The sequence below is a fragment of the Crocodylus siamensis genome, chromosome 9 (genome assembly GCF_052110815.1).
Source record: "Crocodylus siamensis isolate JL-2025a chromosome 9, ASM5211081v1, whole genome shotgun sequence".
Lineage (NCBI taxonomy): Eukaryota > Metazoa > Chordata > Crocodylia > Crocodylidae > Crocodylus > Crocodylus siamensis.
In genome coordinates, this window is record NC_143403.1 from 71,066,539 (window position 1) to 71,082,063 (window position 15,525).

General features: G+C 61.5%; 1 protein-coding gene across 3 annotated transcripts in view; it reads right to left on the minus strand.

Annotated features, from left to right (window-relative positions):
* Window positions 1–269: 269 nt before the first annotated feature.
* The window catches only part of CUX2 (cut like homeobox 2), a 169,826-nt gene continuing 154,570 nt past the window's right edge, over window positions 270–15,525 (minus strand). The window contains exons 15-22 of one of the 3 annotated variants that reach the window (XM_090063720.1): window positions 14,399–15,058; window positions 13,549–13,650; window positions 9,734–10,509; window positions 8,995–9,154; window positions 6,077–6,346; window positions 5,444–5,632; window positions 4,503–4,776; window positions 270–3,831 (exon numbers count right to left, since the gene is read on the minus strand). In XM_090063720.1, the coding sequence (XP_089919846.1) occupies window positions 3,009–3,831; window positions 4,503–4,776; window positions 5,444–5,632; window positions 6,077–6,346; window positions 8,995–9,154; window positions 9,734–10,509; window positions 13,549–13,650; window positions 14,399–15,058 (3,254 nt within the window). In that variant the 3' untranslated portion in view covers window positions 270–3,008. The remainder of the gene's footprint in view (window positions 3,832–4,502; window positions 4,777–5,443; window positions 5,633–6,076; window positions 6,347–8,994; window positions 9,155–9,733; window positions 10,510–13,548; window positions 13,651–14,398; window positions 15,059–15,525) is intronic. The other 2 variants (XM_090063722.1, XM_090063721.1) reach the window with 2 other exon arrangements.

Sequence of the window (15,525 nt, forward strand, 5' to 3'; positions counted from 1 at the left end):
AACTCACGTGTGGGAAGACCTTTCAGTGACACATGGGATGCACTGTCAAGATGCTCAAGGAGGCTTTATGGGTCTGAAGTGGTCCAATGGCTACAGGACTAAAGGAACAGCATCTTTTGAAGACTATTTGCCTAGCTGGTTGCGTTTTTTAATATATAATGAACGATACAGCAAATGAATGCGCGCTCCAATACAGTTCTAGTTGTCTCTGCTTCTCTGTTAAACTGAAGAGCACAGCCCTAGCATATCAGTAACGCTTCTAGTTTCTTTTTACCTGGAGAAAAGCGTGTTGTGCTCTACGTGATGATGCATCGCACCTTCCTTTTCCAAATCCTACATTCACCCACAGCTAGGGCTACGCAGCAAGAACCATGTGTCTCACCCCACCTACCGGGCTGTCAAAAGCCGGCGCCTGGAGCGTGGTTTCGAAGAAGAGGGAGCCAGGCAAAGAGCGGCTGGGGCGGCTGGAGGAAACCACACAGAAGACAACAAACCCATGCGCCGAAGTTATTATACAACTTCTGTATTTAGTGGCTCTTTACAGAACTTGTTCCTTTTTAAAATTTTTAACAAAGTTCATCAATCTCATAGAAACTTTTGAAGTACAGTACATGAGCCTAACAAAATGTGATCAACATGTCCCACTAGCTTTTAGTACAACAGGATTTCGGTGTTCGGAAAGACTATGCTAAGTGCTTCATCAAATCCCGTTCCACTAAAGCTAACACTAGCACACTAAGAACAGTAGTCAATGCGAATGCCTAGACCTTCGATGGCGTGTTGGGGTTGAACCAGTAAAAATCGTTGCGTCGGACAAGCTCTCACTTGTTTGGACAGGGCTACCGTCGCTACAACGTGGCAGGTGGGATCTGGGCCTTGCATGGAGCCGAACGGAGTTGTTTTTAAAATTGGTCATTAACTACCACCCGAGTATAAAAATACCTTCTCTTCTGATAAAAACGTGTCCAGTGGGGAACTGTTCGATGCATAGCCTCAGTGCCTGCAGGACGCGCGCTCCTGTCCTGTCGGGTGTCAGCGGGGGTGGCAGTCTGGGTGGGGTGGGGCGGGGCAGTCCCTTGCATGCTGTACTTCGGTGCTTGCAAAATGCATTAAAAAAAAAACCCTAAACAAAACAAAACAATACAGAGCAAACCAACACGACCCACGGATGCGTCTCTCAAAGGCATTTGCATAAGCTGGGGCTAGATCACAGGGGTGGGTGGAGAGACATCTCAGTCCGCCCATCGGAGAACCGCATGGTCCAGGGGCGACTCGTAGCACGGAGATCCGGGCTCCTCTCCTTCCAGGTGGTGCCACGGGTCTGACTCGGCGCCCGCTGAAATCAGCCAGAAGACTGTCTCCCGTGGGCTTTGGGTCAGGGCCTGGGGCGCCAAGGCAGCAAGCAGCTTACAGTTCACTCTGCACATGTGATGAACCTCCCCCTTCCCCCCTCCAAGTCAAGGCACCTGCTTAAAAGTGCTTTGCTGAATTGGGGCCCGGCTCCATCACCAAGGACCCGCCACCGAAGCCCAGGGAGGCGCTGGGGCAGTGCAGGGACCAGCGGGCAAGTTTTGAAACGGCCAGCACCGTCCACGTGCGACCGAGGTGGAAGCCAGCCTTTTCTGGGCCGAGGCGTCCTGCCCCGCGCTGAGCGGGGGGTCAGGGCCTGTCTCCTGTCGCTTCGGCAGAGAGCAGTCCAGGACTGATGTGAAAGGTGACATTTCAACAGCCGCCCCGGAGGCTGATCCTCACTCCCGGGCGCTCTCTCCGTGGTCCTAACTCCAGGACCCAAAAAGGTGCCGATTCAGCCGTGCCAGCTGGATTCGACTAAAGTGAAAACAAACCAACCCAAAATCCGTTCGGGTCCCGGAGGCGAGCCGGCGGTTTGTATCTTTTTAGGGCTCGTCCTTTAAGCAGTGACCCTCGAAGGCTTTGAACTCAGAGGCCTCTCGCTTCAAATAGACCAAGGCTGCAGAGCGAGGGTATCCTGCCGGCTGGTGCTCCCTGCAGCGCTGGAGCGGATGCGTAAGATGCGGTGCGGTCGCGAGCACCGCCGAAGTTTGTTACTGTCGAATGGGACACGTCGAAGACGTGCACGCCCGGGCGCCTGTGCCTTCTCTCTCGAGATCAGAGCCGCGGGTGCTTTCACTGGCTCTTGCCAATGGACAGAGAGCTTTGCCGCCAACAGCTGTCACCGGTCCGTTCGTTCTGGGTTATCACAGGTTACTATCTAGAGGAAGTGTAAGGAGTTATGTGCCATGCTACATCTTGTTCAGGAAGGCTACTGCAGACATTTCTACAACATATACAACTGCACGTGACATTCTGTGTTACAAAGGTTTCAAAACATACCACCAGGACTAAGTACATACTTGATGGCATCCAGGTTTTCAATTTAGAGTCTTCACAGACTATAACATAGTCTCTGCAAAGGGCAAGTAATGCAGTGTCTTACAGACAAATGTGGAAAAACCGCTATTCAAAAGTTTATTAAATTTGGTCAGTCTCATAGTGCTTCTTGATGGCTTTGATCAGTAAGTCTTTTTTTTTTTTGTTTTTAATCTCATCCAGTGGCAAACTACAAGACTTCAGTGTACATTTAATGACACAACTGCTACATCATCTTGATTTTATAGCTATCTTTAATATCAAAGCAGCTTAAGCTGTTAATAAATTCCAAAGTATCCTTTTATTAAAATATCTAAAAGAGGTCTATAAATATTTTTTTTCTAAAAGTGTTCCCAGTTTTTCACATTTAAAACAAAGACAGGGCATCTGTTTTGCTTGGGTTTCGCTGTCCCCTTCCACGGAGGGCCAAGAGGCAGAAGATAAAGGCTGAGCTTTCCCTTCGCTTTCTCATGAACCCAGTGGGTCTTCTCTTCTGTTGTCAGTACGTGATAAAATTAACAAAATATATATATGTGTGTACGTGCACTCCAGGACGCCGGCACTCAGCAGCAGCCCAAAGAGCCGGGCAGGTCCCTGGGCGCGGGGCGCAGACCCGCGGGTCAGAACTCCCACTCCAGCGACTCTTCTCGGTTCGCAGCCCGCTCTAGCCGGTGGATGATGTTGTTGAGGTTGGCCATCTTCTCGTGCCTCCGCTGGATGTTTGTGTTCAGCTTCGTGCTCTGCTGGAACGAGCCCGTGTCTGTGGCGGGACTCGAACTCTGCACTTTGGCAGGGGCGGTGTTTGGCAGTGATGGGGAGATGGGAGCGGAGGAGGACGGGACCGGCGAGACGGACATCATGAGGCCTGGAGAGGAAGCTGCCGAGGGAGAGTTCAGGGAGACCTCCAGGCTGCAGCGGGAGGACTCCGAGGCAGATTTAAAGCTAATGGGGTCAGGATGCAGCCTCTCCCCGCCCTCCGGCTCCTGGGGCACGGGCTGGGCGGAGCAGTCGGCAGTCCCAGCCGCGTGCGCCTTGCTGGACGTGTTGCTGCTCCGTGGGAGGCTGGCGGTGCTGGGGGGGGACCTCTGGGAGGCCCCCGCACACATGGTTTCATCCTGCTCTTCCTTGAGGCTCGGATGCTGAATGGACGCGGCCACGAGCTCCGGCTCCCTGTCCAGGCCACACAAGTCCCAGTGATTGTAACACTCGCCTTTTTCCCCGGGCTCCGGCCGCTCCTGTTTGACCTGGACCAGGGCCTCGCTTGACCGCCGGGGCTCCGCGTCTCTGAAGACCGGCTTCCTGTCCTCCGCCTCTGAATCGGGGCTCTGCGGGTTGGCGCCTCGGAGCGAGCTACCGGCCAGCGCGGTGCCCCCGCAGCCACCCTGCTCCAGGTCCGTGTCGTCCTGGGACCCTTCCACCAGCATTTCCCGGCGCATCCGAGACCTGTGACACAAGCACGGCATGGCTGTGACCGTGGCACGGGGCCTGCGTGGCTCTGGCTGGGTCCGCGCGGTCACTGTGCCGCGGGGGGATGAAGCCCCTGGGGGCCTGGCGCGTGTAGGGCCGTGGGCTGGGCTGGGGCAGCATGTGGGCTGACTCAGTGGCTTTCTGGCTTATTGGCCCCGCCAGAAAACTAACCGAACAATGCATCCCCTCAGGGACATGAGCGGCAGGAGACAGCCAGCAGCCAGGTGGAAGGAAACAGCTCTGCTCTGTTTTTGCCCCTTTCCCCCCAACTTTTTCGATACGTGTTTAACCCCGTGGAGGCAAATTCAATCTGGAAAAGGCAGAGCAAACCGGAGTGCGGCACCGCTGCTGCGAGAAATCCCTGGGAGCTGATCCTCGGGCCTGTCCGCACCCTGCTCCGGTCCCCTCGGTCATTCCCCGTGGGTCCGGTGGGGGCCGGACGGCAGAGGGAGCGCCCTGCACCCTCCGTGGGCCCTGCACCCCTGGCCAGCTGCGTTCTGCTTGGGGCTGTGGGACACGCGGGCTGTCCAGCGCACCCAGGGCAGGCCGTCTCCTGGAGCGGTCACCCCCAGCCTCGTCCCCCCGGACGCCAGGCAGCCCCTCGCCAGCTTCTCGTGTCCCCCTGCCTAGCGCCCCGGACCCGCTACCTGTAGTTATGGAACCAGTTGATGACCGTGTTGGTCTTGAGGTTGAGCTGGAAGGAGAGCAGCTCGATGGTCTGCTGCGAGGGGTAGGGCTCCAGCTGATAGGCCTTCTTCAAGGCCTCCTTCTCCTCCGGCGCCAGCACCACACGGGGCTTTTTGATCTGGAGGAGGCTGAGGTCCTGGGGCTGGAGGCTGGGGCTGGCGCACTCCGAGCGGGCGTTCGGCGACTCGCTGTCCGAGCTGGCGCTGATCAGCCCGTAGCGACGCTTCAGATACGCTGCAGGGGCGAGAGGACACCCAGCCCGTGTGTGAGGCGGCCCGTACTGTGGGCAGCTTCCCCCTGCCCTCCCTTGCTGTGGTACCACTGGGCACCCCCGGCGGACAGTCAGGAGAGCATTTGCCATCGAACCGTCCGTGCGGGGCTCCAGAGCGGTGCGGCCTTGCTGCAGCAAACCCACAGGCTTCACATCCATTGCCGGGAAGTGCCCCTGCCTCACGCGCTAGTGCGTCATCCCTCCGGAGAGCCGGGAAGAGCCCCGCACTGAAGGGACGGGGAAGCCACCACATCCGTGGCCTTTCTGCCCATCTCCCCAGCACCCTCCCCACCCGGAGTGGGGTGGGCTAGGCACCCCTGGACAAGAACAGCCTTGTTAGTACCACTCAGCCCCCCAGTGCCATCAGGCAGCATTGCTCGTTAGCGCTCGGTCGCGTAGCACTCGATCCCGGGAGAGGTCCAGGACGGCCCGCAGCCCGGGACATCCCTGCCGCGGTCAACGTGTGTAGAGCGGGCGGCACATCCCACCTCCTGACTGATGCCAGCATGACTGGGGTCAGACCTGTGCCTCGGAAAGCCTCAAAACGCCTGGGGCCAGCTCTGGGCAGCCCCTCTGGACCGACCCCGAGGGATGGACCAGGCCCAACAGCTCCGGGCACGTGGCGCTCACCTTTCTTCTCCAGCTTCTTCATGTCGCGCAGCTTCTCAACGTTGTGCGGGTCGTTGAGCCAGAGCTGCATGCGGACAAAAGGCTCCCTCCCCTTCAAGCTCAGCTTGTGCCAGGGCTTGGGTCTGGAGAGGAGATCGGACACCGAGCCCTGCGTCAGGCCCAGGATGCTCTCCCCGAACAGCCGTTGGCCTTGCGGAGGAGAAGCAGAAGGGGGTTAGACCGCACGTGCCCGCAGGGCAGGCTCCTGGGCACGCGAGCCCCATGACAGGCCCTGGGAGCAGTGCAGGACCCCGTGGCCTGGCCAGGGTCCCGACACCAGGGTACAGCTGTCCACGGGGCCGGCTCCCCCAGCCCGGGAAGCTGCCCCTCCGACGGACCCAGCCCTGCCTCTGTTCCGCCCGTGGAGCTGGGGGACTCGGCTTGCCCGAGGTCGGAGAGGAGCAGCGGTGTGTCGTACGACGGACGAGGCTGGGCCAGCCTGACCCCAGCGCTGTCCACCTTGCAGCCGCCTGGCCGGGAAGAGCCCTTCTCAGCACCGGCCTGGCCACGGGGAGCGGACCCGAGATCTGGGGGCACCGCCACCCTGCTGCGTGCCCGCCCCCCCGAGGCCCTGGAGCCGCCCCGCGTCCGCACCTAGGTTGTTGTCCGTCAGCACCTCCTTGACCTTCTTGGTGATGGCGTAGGTGTCCAGCTCGGGAGACATGGCGACGATCTCTTGTATGCCCACGGGGCCCTGGCTGCTGGGGTACGTCTTCCCGCCCAGCGCGGCGCCTGACCTGCTCTCCGGCTGCTGGTTCTCCTTGCTGCTCTCCAGGGCGAGGGTGAGCGGCTCCTGCGGGGGCTTCTCGTGCTCCGAAGGGCTGGGGGGCGGCGAGGGGGATGACTGGGTGTCTCCAGGACTGGCTGCAGGGCACAGGCAGAGAAAAGCATCAGAGCGGTGCATGAGAAAGGCCTCGGAAAGGCTCTTGGGGCAAAAAGGCAGCAACTCTGGAGCAGCACCACGACACGAGGGGAGAAATCCCACTCAAAAGGGGCTTCAGCAGAGCCGGCTGGAACGGCACAGGGTGAAACCCACCTGCACAAGGGCCGGCAGGGACTCCTCAGTTGCAGCCCTGGCGCTCGGCAGAGCCTGGCAGACACCAAAGGCCAAAATCCCAAGCCCCTGTGCCGTGAGCCGAGGGAAGGGAAGGTGGCGTGCGACTGCTGCAGCAGCGTGCGCCCAGGCTGCCGTGGGCAGTGGCGCCTGGCCGGAGCTGGCACGCCCCACCACAGCGGGGCAGGCTCTCTTCAGCGCTGGGTGAACCACGTCAGGGGTGTCTTGGTGATGGCAGCTGCCCCCCGCTCTCTGCCAGGAGGGCGGGTGGCTGCGCAGAGCCCTGGGCCCTTGGGCTGTTACCCACCCCCAGGCCATGCGTGCAAATGCCCCCCGGCAGCTTCCACGCGAGCCTCAGACGCAGCCAAGAGCAGCCCCGGGGTGCGCTGGGGACTGCCCTGGCCACCAGCCCCCGTGCCCGAATCCTGCCCCCTTCGCACACCCCGGGGGGAAGGGATTTAAGGGCGAGTGAACCGCACGTTCGAATGGGCCTATTGATACCAAAATCCCCGATAAACCTGCCCACTAATCTCCTCTAATGCCATCCCCTCAAGCCTTTCCCTTTTGCTTAACGACTGTCAATTCCAGTCAAGTTTGATACCGTCTGGGCCAGGCGGGAGCCGACAGAGATTCCCGTCCTGCAATAAATCTCTGGCAGCTCACGTTCGGCGCTCAGCTGGGGGAGGACGGGGGAAACGGCACTGAGGCTGGGGAGGGGGGAGAAATCAATGAAAACTAAACTGTGAATTTTAACGTTATTTATTGTGCCGATCTGTTGCCGACCGACGCGGCCGGGAGAGCCTGTCACGGCCTTTCCAAAGCGGGGAGAAGAAGGGCAAGTCTTCCAGGCGGATGCTGCCAAGAGCAGCGGTGGTGAGAATAATCAAGGAGAGAAAACACAGCGTTAACACAAACCCCCGGTCACTGCTCTGTTCCAGGCACGAGGCCGAGCGCTGCGCCGGGCTCCCGTTTCCCCCCTTTCTACGTGACTATCAGAAAGCATCTCCGACACAATCCTGCACGGAGGACTGGTCCTGTCCCACGTCCTCGCGGAGGGGTCTGGGAAGGGCTGGGTGCAGCAGCACGGCGGCTTGGCAGAGCCGTACGAAGCAGCCTTTTCACAGGCTGATGGCGCGAGGGGCGCCAGTCTGGAGACACAGGCCCTGGCGTGGGGGCTGGAAGGGGCACGTGGGGGTGAGATTCACCACACGGCCAAGCAACAGGAGCTCGTCCATGCTGAATTCAAAGGAGGTGAAGGCAGACAGCACCCGGGGGTTTAGCGAGGTGCTGTCAGAGATGGGACGAGAGGCTGACTGCCCGCTCCCCTGTGAATCCATCCTGCCCCGGCCCGGCTAGTTCTGTCCCGCTGGAGCTCATGGCGCTCGCTGGCTGCACTGGTCTTTTCCACGTAAGCAAAAGCTCGAGCCCTGAGCCCAGGGTCAGGCAGCTCTGCAAAGCCCCTGGGCCAGCACGGATCAGACAAGGCTTCCCAGCTGTCGGAGCGGGAAGCTGCCCGGGCAGCCAGGCAATTGCCTTCCCTGGAGGCTTCCAAGCAGAGGCTGGATGAGCATGCACCTGGGACAGGTGAGGACCAGCGCAGGGGACCGCACGTGACAATCCTTAAGGCTCTCCTGACCCCACAACTTCCACGGGTGACGGAGCAGACTCAAGCCCGCCCTGAGCGCCCCCAGGATCCTGCACCGCATCTGGCAAGGTGTTTGCCCCAAAATCCACGTGTGCAGCTGAGCAGGGACTGCATGTGAGCGGGCACCTGTGACGTGCTCGGAAAGGGGACACGCTGCCCCTCCCTGAGCGGGTGCCCCGTGAAGGGGACAACTGGTACCAGCCAGGGGTGGTCTAGCAGCAGGGTCTGGGCTGCGGTGTTACAGCTCCCAGGGGGCACAAGGCTTGGGGGCGTCTGACCTCTCACTGGCACCACCCAGGCGACCCTGCTCGGACCGCACCGGGCGGGGGTTTCACAGGCAGGCTTGTCCAGGAGACGACCAGCACCCCCGGCTCCTGGTGCGACAGAGGCTGGGCTAGCATTCCCGTGGCGCCTCTGGGCACACGCGGAGGTCAGGCCCCTGCCGCCCGGCACTGCACGCACGTCCCACGCAAGTGGCTCCTGACCCGAGAGCCCAGGCTTGGAGCAGGAGTGCTGACGCCACGGGGAGAGGAAGAGAAGCGATGCATGAAGCTGTTATTCAGGACTCTCTCTGCTAGCCAAGCAGGGGAACCTCTGGGGGAGGAAAAGGGGTTGTGCTTGGCAGCTGAGGCAGGACTGGCGTATCAGAGAGGATGGGATTACCAGGCCTGAGAGATGGGCTGGTCGGTGATCTGCTGCCTCAGGTGGGTCACAGCCTCCACTGAGCTCAGCCAGCTCCACGGCCCCAGGCCTGGGGCCAGCCTAAACCCGGGCCCCCGGCGCACGTCAGCATGGCGAACACGTGGGACTTACCCTGGGCTGGGTTGGGCTGCTGGCTGATCCCCTGGCCCAGCTGATCCGTGAGCCACAGCTGCATCCGGATGAATGGCTCCCGGCCCTTCTGGGTCAGCTTGCTCCACGGCTTGGGCCTGGACAGCATGTCACTCACACTCCCCTGGGACAAGCCCAGCACCTAGGGCACAGGTTGAAGGGAAGGGCTGGGGCTACCGGGCAGCAGGCGTCTGATACCCCCACGAGGCTCCTGGGGAACGCGGCCACCAAGCCGGAGGGAGGCGCTAGCTGTGGGGTGAGCCCAGGGCGTCAGGGAGCTGTCACTCAGTCCCTCTGTGCGGGGGGCTCCTTACCGGCTTGCTCCCTGGCCCCACAAGTGGGAGAGGCTGCGGCACTGCACACCCAGGACACTGAGGAGGGAGCTGGCCAAGAGGCTCACACCATCCCACATCCATTCCCCCCGCACCGTCCTCCAAGGGCTGCACTGTGCGCCGCAACCCGGGGGGGTGGCATCGCACCGGCCCCACGTTCCAGCCTCGTGGATTCACCCCAAGCGGCAGGTCTAGGCGGCACGGGGCTGGGGAGGTGCCGAGGCGGCCCGATGGGCACCGCGCGCTGGGGCGTACTTCCCTACGGGCCCTGCGCGGGGGACCGCCGAAGCAGAGTCCCACCCTGGAACGGACACGCGGTCAGCAGGGGCCAGGCCACGTCGCCAGGACAGCAGCAGCCTGGGTCCACCGCTGCCTCTCCGGGGAAGTACCTTCTCCCCGAAGATCCGCTGACAGATGCCGTTCTTGGCCAGCTTCTCCTTCACCTGCCGGGTCAGCTCCAAGGTGTCCACCTCCCGGTACATGTACATCTCGTACTGCTCCGGTGTCAGCGGGGGGACCGTGGGCTTGAGCGTCCGCGGCACGTAGGCAGGGTAGTAGGAGAGGCGGCCGGCGCTCTGCGCCTCTGAGCTGCCCCCTTCTGACTTCATCTCTGCGGTCTTGTGGGGCTCGTCCTCCCCCAGGGCCAGCTCCTCCTCGGTGGGGGCACTCTCGCTTGGCTCCCCCCGCGGCCAGGCCCGCCCGTTGGCCAGGCTCGAGTAGCTCGAAGAGGAGGAGAGCGAAGGGGACACCGCGGTGTAGGGCCGGCTCAGCACGCTCCTCTCCGAAGCCCAGTGCTGGTCGAAGTAGGAGCCGGCGTCGCCGATCTCGGACTTCACCTTGCGGATGATGCTCTGCACGAAGGCGGCGGGGGACAGGACCGTGAGCGACGCCTGGGTGGAGCTGGGGCTGGTGCCCACCGCCCCCTCCTCCTGCTTGATGTAGGCCTGGACGATGTTCTGGCTGACGGCGGCCAAGGTGGAGCGCTCTGCGGGTGGGGTGGGGATGGGCCGGCCGTTGCTGCCCGACTCGATCTCCAGCAGGGCCTGCTGCTGGGCCTGCATCTCCCGCCGCGCCTGCTCCAGGATGCTTTTAATGGCGTCCTCCGAGTTGCTGGTGCCGGTGCCGTTGGTGACTACCTGGGGGGCCGTGGAGCTTTTGGTTTCACCTGGAAGCAGAGAAAGCCGAGCGGAGTGAGTGGAGGCTCTCCCGCTGGGACCGGCTCCCCGCGAAGCAGCCCGCACCCCGCTGCGGTGGGGTCCCCGAGGGAACGGGGCTCAAAGCTTCCCCGCTACTTCCGAGGGCACAGCGGGGGTGGCCTCTCCGACCTGACGGGTGCCATGAGCCAGGTCGACAGGCCTGGTGGGGTAGAGGCGCAGCCCGAGAAAGCCCCACCTCCATTCCCGACTCGCTGCAGAGCCCCGGACAACGCACGTTGCCCTCTGTGCCTCGGTTTCCCTTTCTGGAAACAGGGGTTCAGGCTACTTTCCCTTCTTTTGAAAGGAGCTCCGAGAGCTATCAACCACAAGTCCAGCCGCTGCTTGGCAGCGCAGGATCACTACCCGGGCAAAGCCCCTCCAGCAGGAAGGATCTGCTGGTTACGATGCCCTCAGACAACGCAAGTGGTGACGTGTCTGTGGGGTGCGTGTCTGCATGGTGCCGGGCAGGCATGTCGGGCCTCTCGTAATCACAGAATCGGAGAAAATTCAGGTTGGAGGGACCTCAGGTCACATCTAGTCCAACCCCCTGCTCAGAGCAGGACCAGCCCCAACTACATCATCCCAGCCAAGGTTTGTCTAGCCGGGTCTCGAAAACCTCCGAGGATGGAGACTCCACCACCTCCCTGGGGAGCCTGGCCCACCGTTTTACTGCCCTTCTAGTGAGAAAATTCTCCCTAATGTCTAACCTCAACTTCCCTCGCTGCAACTGGAGCCCATTGCTCCTTGTTCTGTCATCTGCCCCCACCGAGACCAGTCCAGCTCCGTCCTCTTGCAAACCCCCGAATACGAGCAACCGTTCGATTCTGACTACTGCTTTTGCCCCTGCGATCCCGCGGTCCCTGCTGCGGGGTCCCCTCTGCAGCACAGGGCCTGGCCTGCAATGTCCTTGCTTTGCTATGTTTTAACTTCCCTCTGCCTCATCACATCAGCACGTGAGCCACCACCCCTGCTGCTGGCCGTGACACTCCTGCTGCGCGGACCCGAGCAGGGTCGTGCGGTGTCCGCGCGGGCCGCTGGAACCAATTTGCTGCGCCCCTGGATTATCCGGGCAGCGGCACATCTGTGCCCACAAGGCACTGGGGGGTCTCACACTGCGCCTACTTTTCAGCGCATTGTTCTGGCATCTTCCCCTAACGTAAGCCCAGGGGAAGGGGCTTACTTCTGTCCAATTCATAACCATCACCTGGAAGCAGGCATCCAGCACGGAAAATTTCAGCACCACTGGGGCTGATTTGGAAAGTCCTGAGTCTAGGACATCAGTGGGGTGGGGTGGACACGGGAGACGACACCTCCTGCACCTTCCTCTACAGCTGGTTCCCTGCTTCTACAGCCACGGGAGACGCTCCATTGACGATCAGGGCACTAGACAAGCACGCCTGTTTTCTACCATCCCCATCTACCTTAATTCCCAGGGACTCTGCTTTCTCACCAGACTACCTGCTCTAATGTTTTCCCTTGCTTGCAACTGGCTGTGAACACAGCTGATTTAACCGTTCCTCAGGCCATATGGACTGTGCATGCTCATGCAAGCGTCTGCTTCTGGAAGAGAGAAGGTGAGAGTCTTAGCTTTTGAAACGACCAGCCGCGAGACCAGCCCGGTTTACGTGCGGCCTGGCGCGGTTAGGAGGGGAAGGAGTTCTCAGAGCCGGGCAAATGGGCTTCCTCCCTAATGGGGTTCAATACAGTGTTTTCATTGCTCTTCACAAAACCTCTCAGCCTGTCCCAAGTCCAGCCTGAACACCCACTTCTCATCACAGCAGTGGACTGCCTGAAGTGACGCTGTCTTGGCTTTTAGAAATACAGATGCAAAGTGATGGTAAGATAATGCTGTCCCGTGCTTGATTATCTGTTAAAAATGAGAAACTACAAGAAAAAGCCTAGTGATGACATCACTTCCCCAACACGCGATGACTCTATGCCTTGTGCTCAGCAGAGGGCAGCAGACACCGCGCCAGCCTCTGCAGATGGACTGGGCCCAAAGGCTGGACGTGCATCTTGCTCGGCCCTAAGGATATTGCAAGAGTCATCAGAGGTGGGAACCGGCAGGCTAGGGACCGCAGGGCCAACGTTTTCAAACCCGGGGACCCGGAGCAAGGCCCTCAACTCAGCACGCGCCGTAGGCACCTGCAGAAAGCCGGAAAATCCTGTCCCTAAAAGTTTAACAAACTGTTCGAGGGCCAAAGGCAGCTCTGGATTTTGGGGGGTTTCCCCCATTCGTATGGTCCTGCACACCGCGCCTGGCTGAGCCTCTGGTGACTCAAGAACCCGGAGGCATGAGGGATCCCTGCAGAAAATCCTGGCTCTCACCTAAAAACCGATCCAGGTGCTGATGATGGAAAGGACGCGGACAGATTTCTTAATGGATGCTTTCTCCCTCTGTGCATTTTCTAACCGGGGGTCGTGGACAGACACAGGGCACAAATGAAAGGGGGCAGAAGGGCTCCCCGCACACCAGCTGCTCCGCGGCTCTGCTCCACCCCACGGCCCAGGGGAGCTAAGTAGTGATAGCGGCTGCTGCGTGTGGGGGCGAATAGTCCCGGCTCAGCTCTCACTTACCACGGGCTAGCAGTGGACACACAACACAGGCTGCCCTGTGGTAAGTTCCCCACCTTTACCTGGGGATAAAATGTTCTCATCTGTCCAGGTTGGGGAGGATCCTTTTCTGGCTCTCGTGCACTAGCACGAGGCTGCTATGTGGCTCTGACACATGGCTTGGGAGCGCTCTAACAGACAAGTTCATTCCCGCTGGGGCTTAAGGGATTAAAACAAATAATCCTGGTGCCGTAACTCTTGGCCTTCACTTCTCAAAACCTAGTTCTTGGGAAAATGTCCCCAGGAGAATGGGAAAGCAGGTGGCCCAGGGGACGGGGGTGTGAAGGGAGTGAGCTCCTAGAGGGTTCCTGGCCTGGTGGCGCCTGCACCCTCACCTGGCCCAAGGGCAGAGCTGTTTCCGGCTTGGTGACTCCCGTGGCGCCTGCAGCACCTACCTCCCTTCTGGGACTCGATCTCCTTCTTGGCCTGCTCCAGGATGCTTTTGATGGCGTCGTCAGAGCCGGTCTCTGGCGTTCGAATCCGCGGGGTGATGCTACCTGATTGCAGAGGTGGGAAAGCGGGTCTGTCACCGGCACTGCAGCCGCAGGCGCCACTGGGGGTCAGGAGGGATTTATTGCTGCTCGGCGCGGCTGTTTGTACGCAGGTCAGGTCTGAAGGAGCCGTCGCTCCCGACCAGTTGCTGGCTGGAGCGAAGAGCCCGGAGACCGGCCCAGCAGCTTTCACCTCTTCCGTTCCCCCCCGGCGCAGCACGGAGGCGCCGCCCCCTTCACCTTCTCGTCTGCAAGGCGCGGGGATCCTGCTCCCCACGGGGCGCGGAGCGGGCAAGCTCTGGACTGTGGTAGCCCCAGGGCAGAGGAAACGTCAGGGCCGAGTCTCCACCCTGGGGGCACCCCACCTCCTTGCTCGGGTGCCTCAGGGGAAGGCAAGCCAACTGCAGCCAGCTCAAAGGAGGCAGGGGCTCGCTAGGGAGTATCGGCGCACCTGCTCTTACCTCCCAGCCAAAGAGAGCCCAACCACGTCCATCAGGGCACGAGTGGGCAGGTGGGCGGTCGCCCCAGGGCAGCTGCTGCCCACAACACACCCACCCCCTTCACCTCGCTGTACACTGTCAGTCCTCCCAGGCCCGAAGGAAGGGGCCCCATTCCCAGCCCCGTAACGCAGAGCCCGAGGCCTCCTTTCTAGCAGTGCAAACAGGTACTACCCTGCATGCCCTCTGCACGTGCGCCCCAGCCCCTGCCTGCCCTGTCCCGCTGCTGAGGGGAGAAGACCCTCGGTGCCACTCACCTCTCTGGCGCACCTGAATCGTCCTCAGCGCCAGCACGTTCTGCTCGTCCGACAGGAACTGCTTCATCTTGATGAAGGGCTCCTTGCCCTTGACGGTGAGCTTGCGCCAGGGCTTGGGCCGGGCCAGGATCTCACTGACGGAGCCCTGCGAGAGCCCCAGCACGTAGTGCCCGAAGACGCGCTGCCCGATGTTGTGCTTCAGGAGCTGCTCCTTCACCTGGAAGGCGATCTCGGCCGTGTCCAGCTGTTCCTCGTCAGCCGAGCCCGTGCTACTTCCCTCCGACTGGTCGCTGGGTGGGCTGGCGTCGCTGGCAGGTGCGGTGGGAGCTGGCGGGGCACTGCCGGCGGGCAGCACGCTGCCCTTAGTGGGGAAGTAGGGGGAGGGGAAGGGCAGCAGGCCGCCACTCTCGCTCTTGTACACGGGTGGCATCAGCTGCTTGGGGAGGAAGGGGTCAGCTGGTGGCCTGTCACTGGCACCCAGTCCGGGGAAGGGGGACATGGAGAAAGTCCTTTGGCCTTCTGGGGCCGTGCTGGGGCCCAGCAGGGGCTGGGCGGGGGTGGGGGAGGCAGGGTCCTCCGACGGGGGCGGTGCGAGCTGCTGGGGTGAGGGGTACGACTGCTCCGTGTCCTTCACCGACTCATCCTCGGAGGGATCCTCCTCTAGAGACGAAAGAGAGACGCGCACACTATAGCGCCGAGGCGCTCGGCTGGGCCGGGCCCCGGGTGCAGCTGGGTGCCAAGCCCGCGATGTCGAGAGGCACCCGGAGGCACTGGTCACTGCTGGGAGGACCCCGTTGCACTTTCTCGCCCCGTGCGAGCTGAACTTGAGCTTGGCACCCAGCTGCTGTCTGCGGTGGGCTGGGCAGGGGGGTCCCAGCCCTGTGTCCTCTTGCCCCACTGCGTGCCCTGGCCTGCCTCATTGCTCACCCCCGATCAGGCCCCGGGGCCAGGGCCCAGCTGCCCCACAGCCAGCGAGACGGGATGCCAGGCAGGGCTCTTCCGCCTGCGGCTCTGAGACTGCGGCTTGGGGACCGGGGTGGGATGGGACAGGCCGGACAGTGCTCCCGGCTCCCGGCTCCCGCGCTCCTGGGTCCAGGGACCGCTCTGGAGGCTGCACCTGTGTTTGC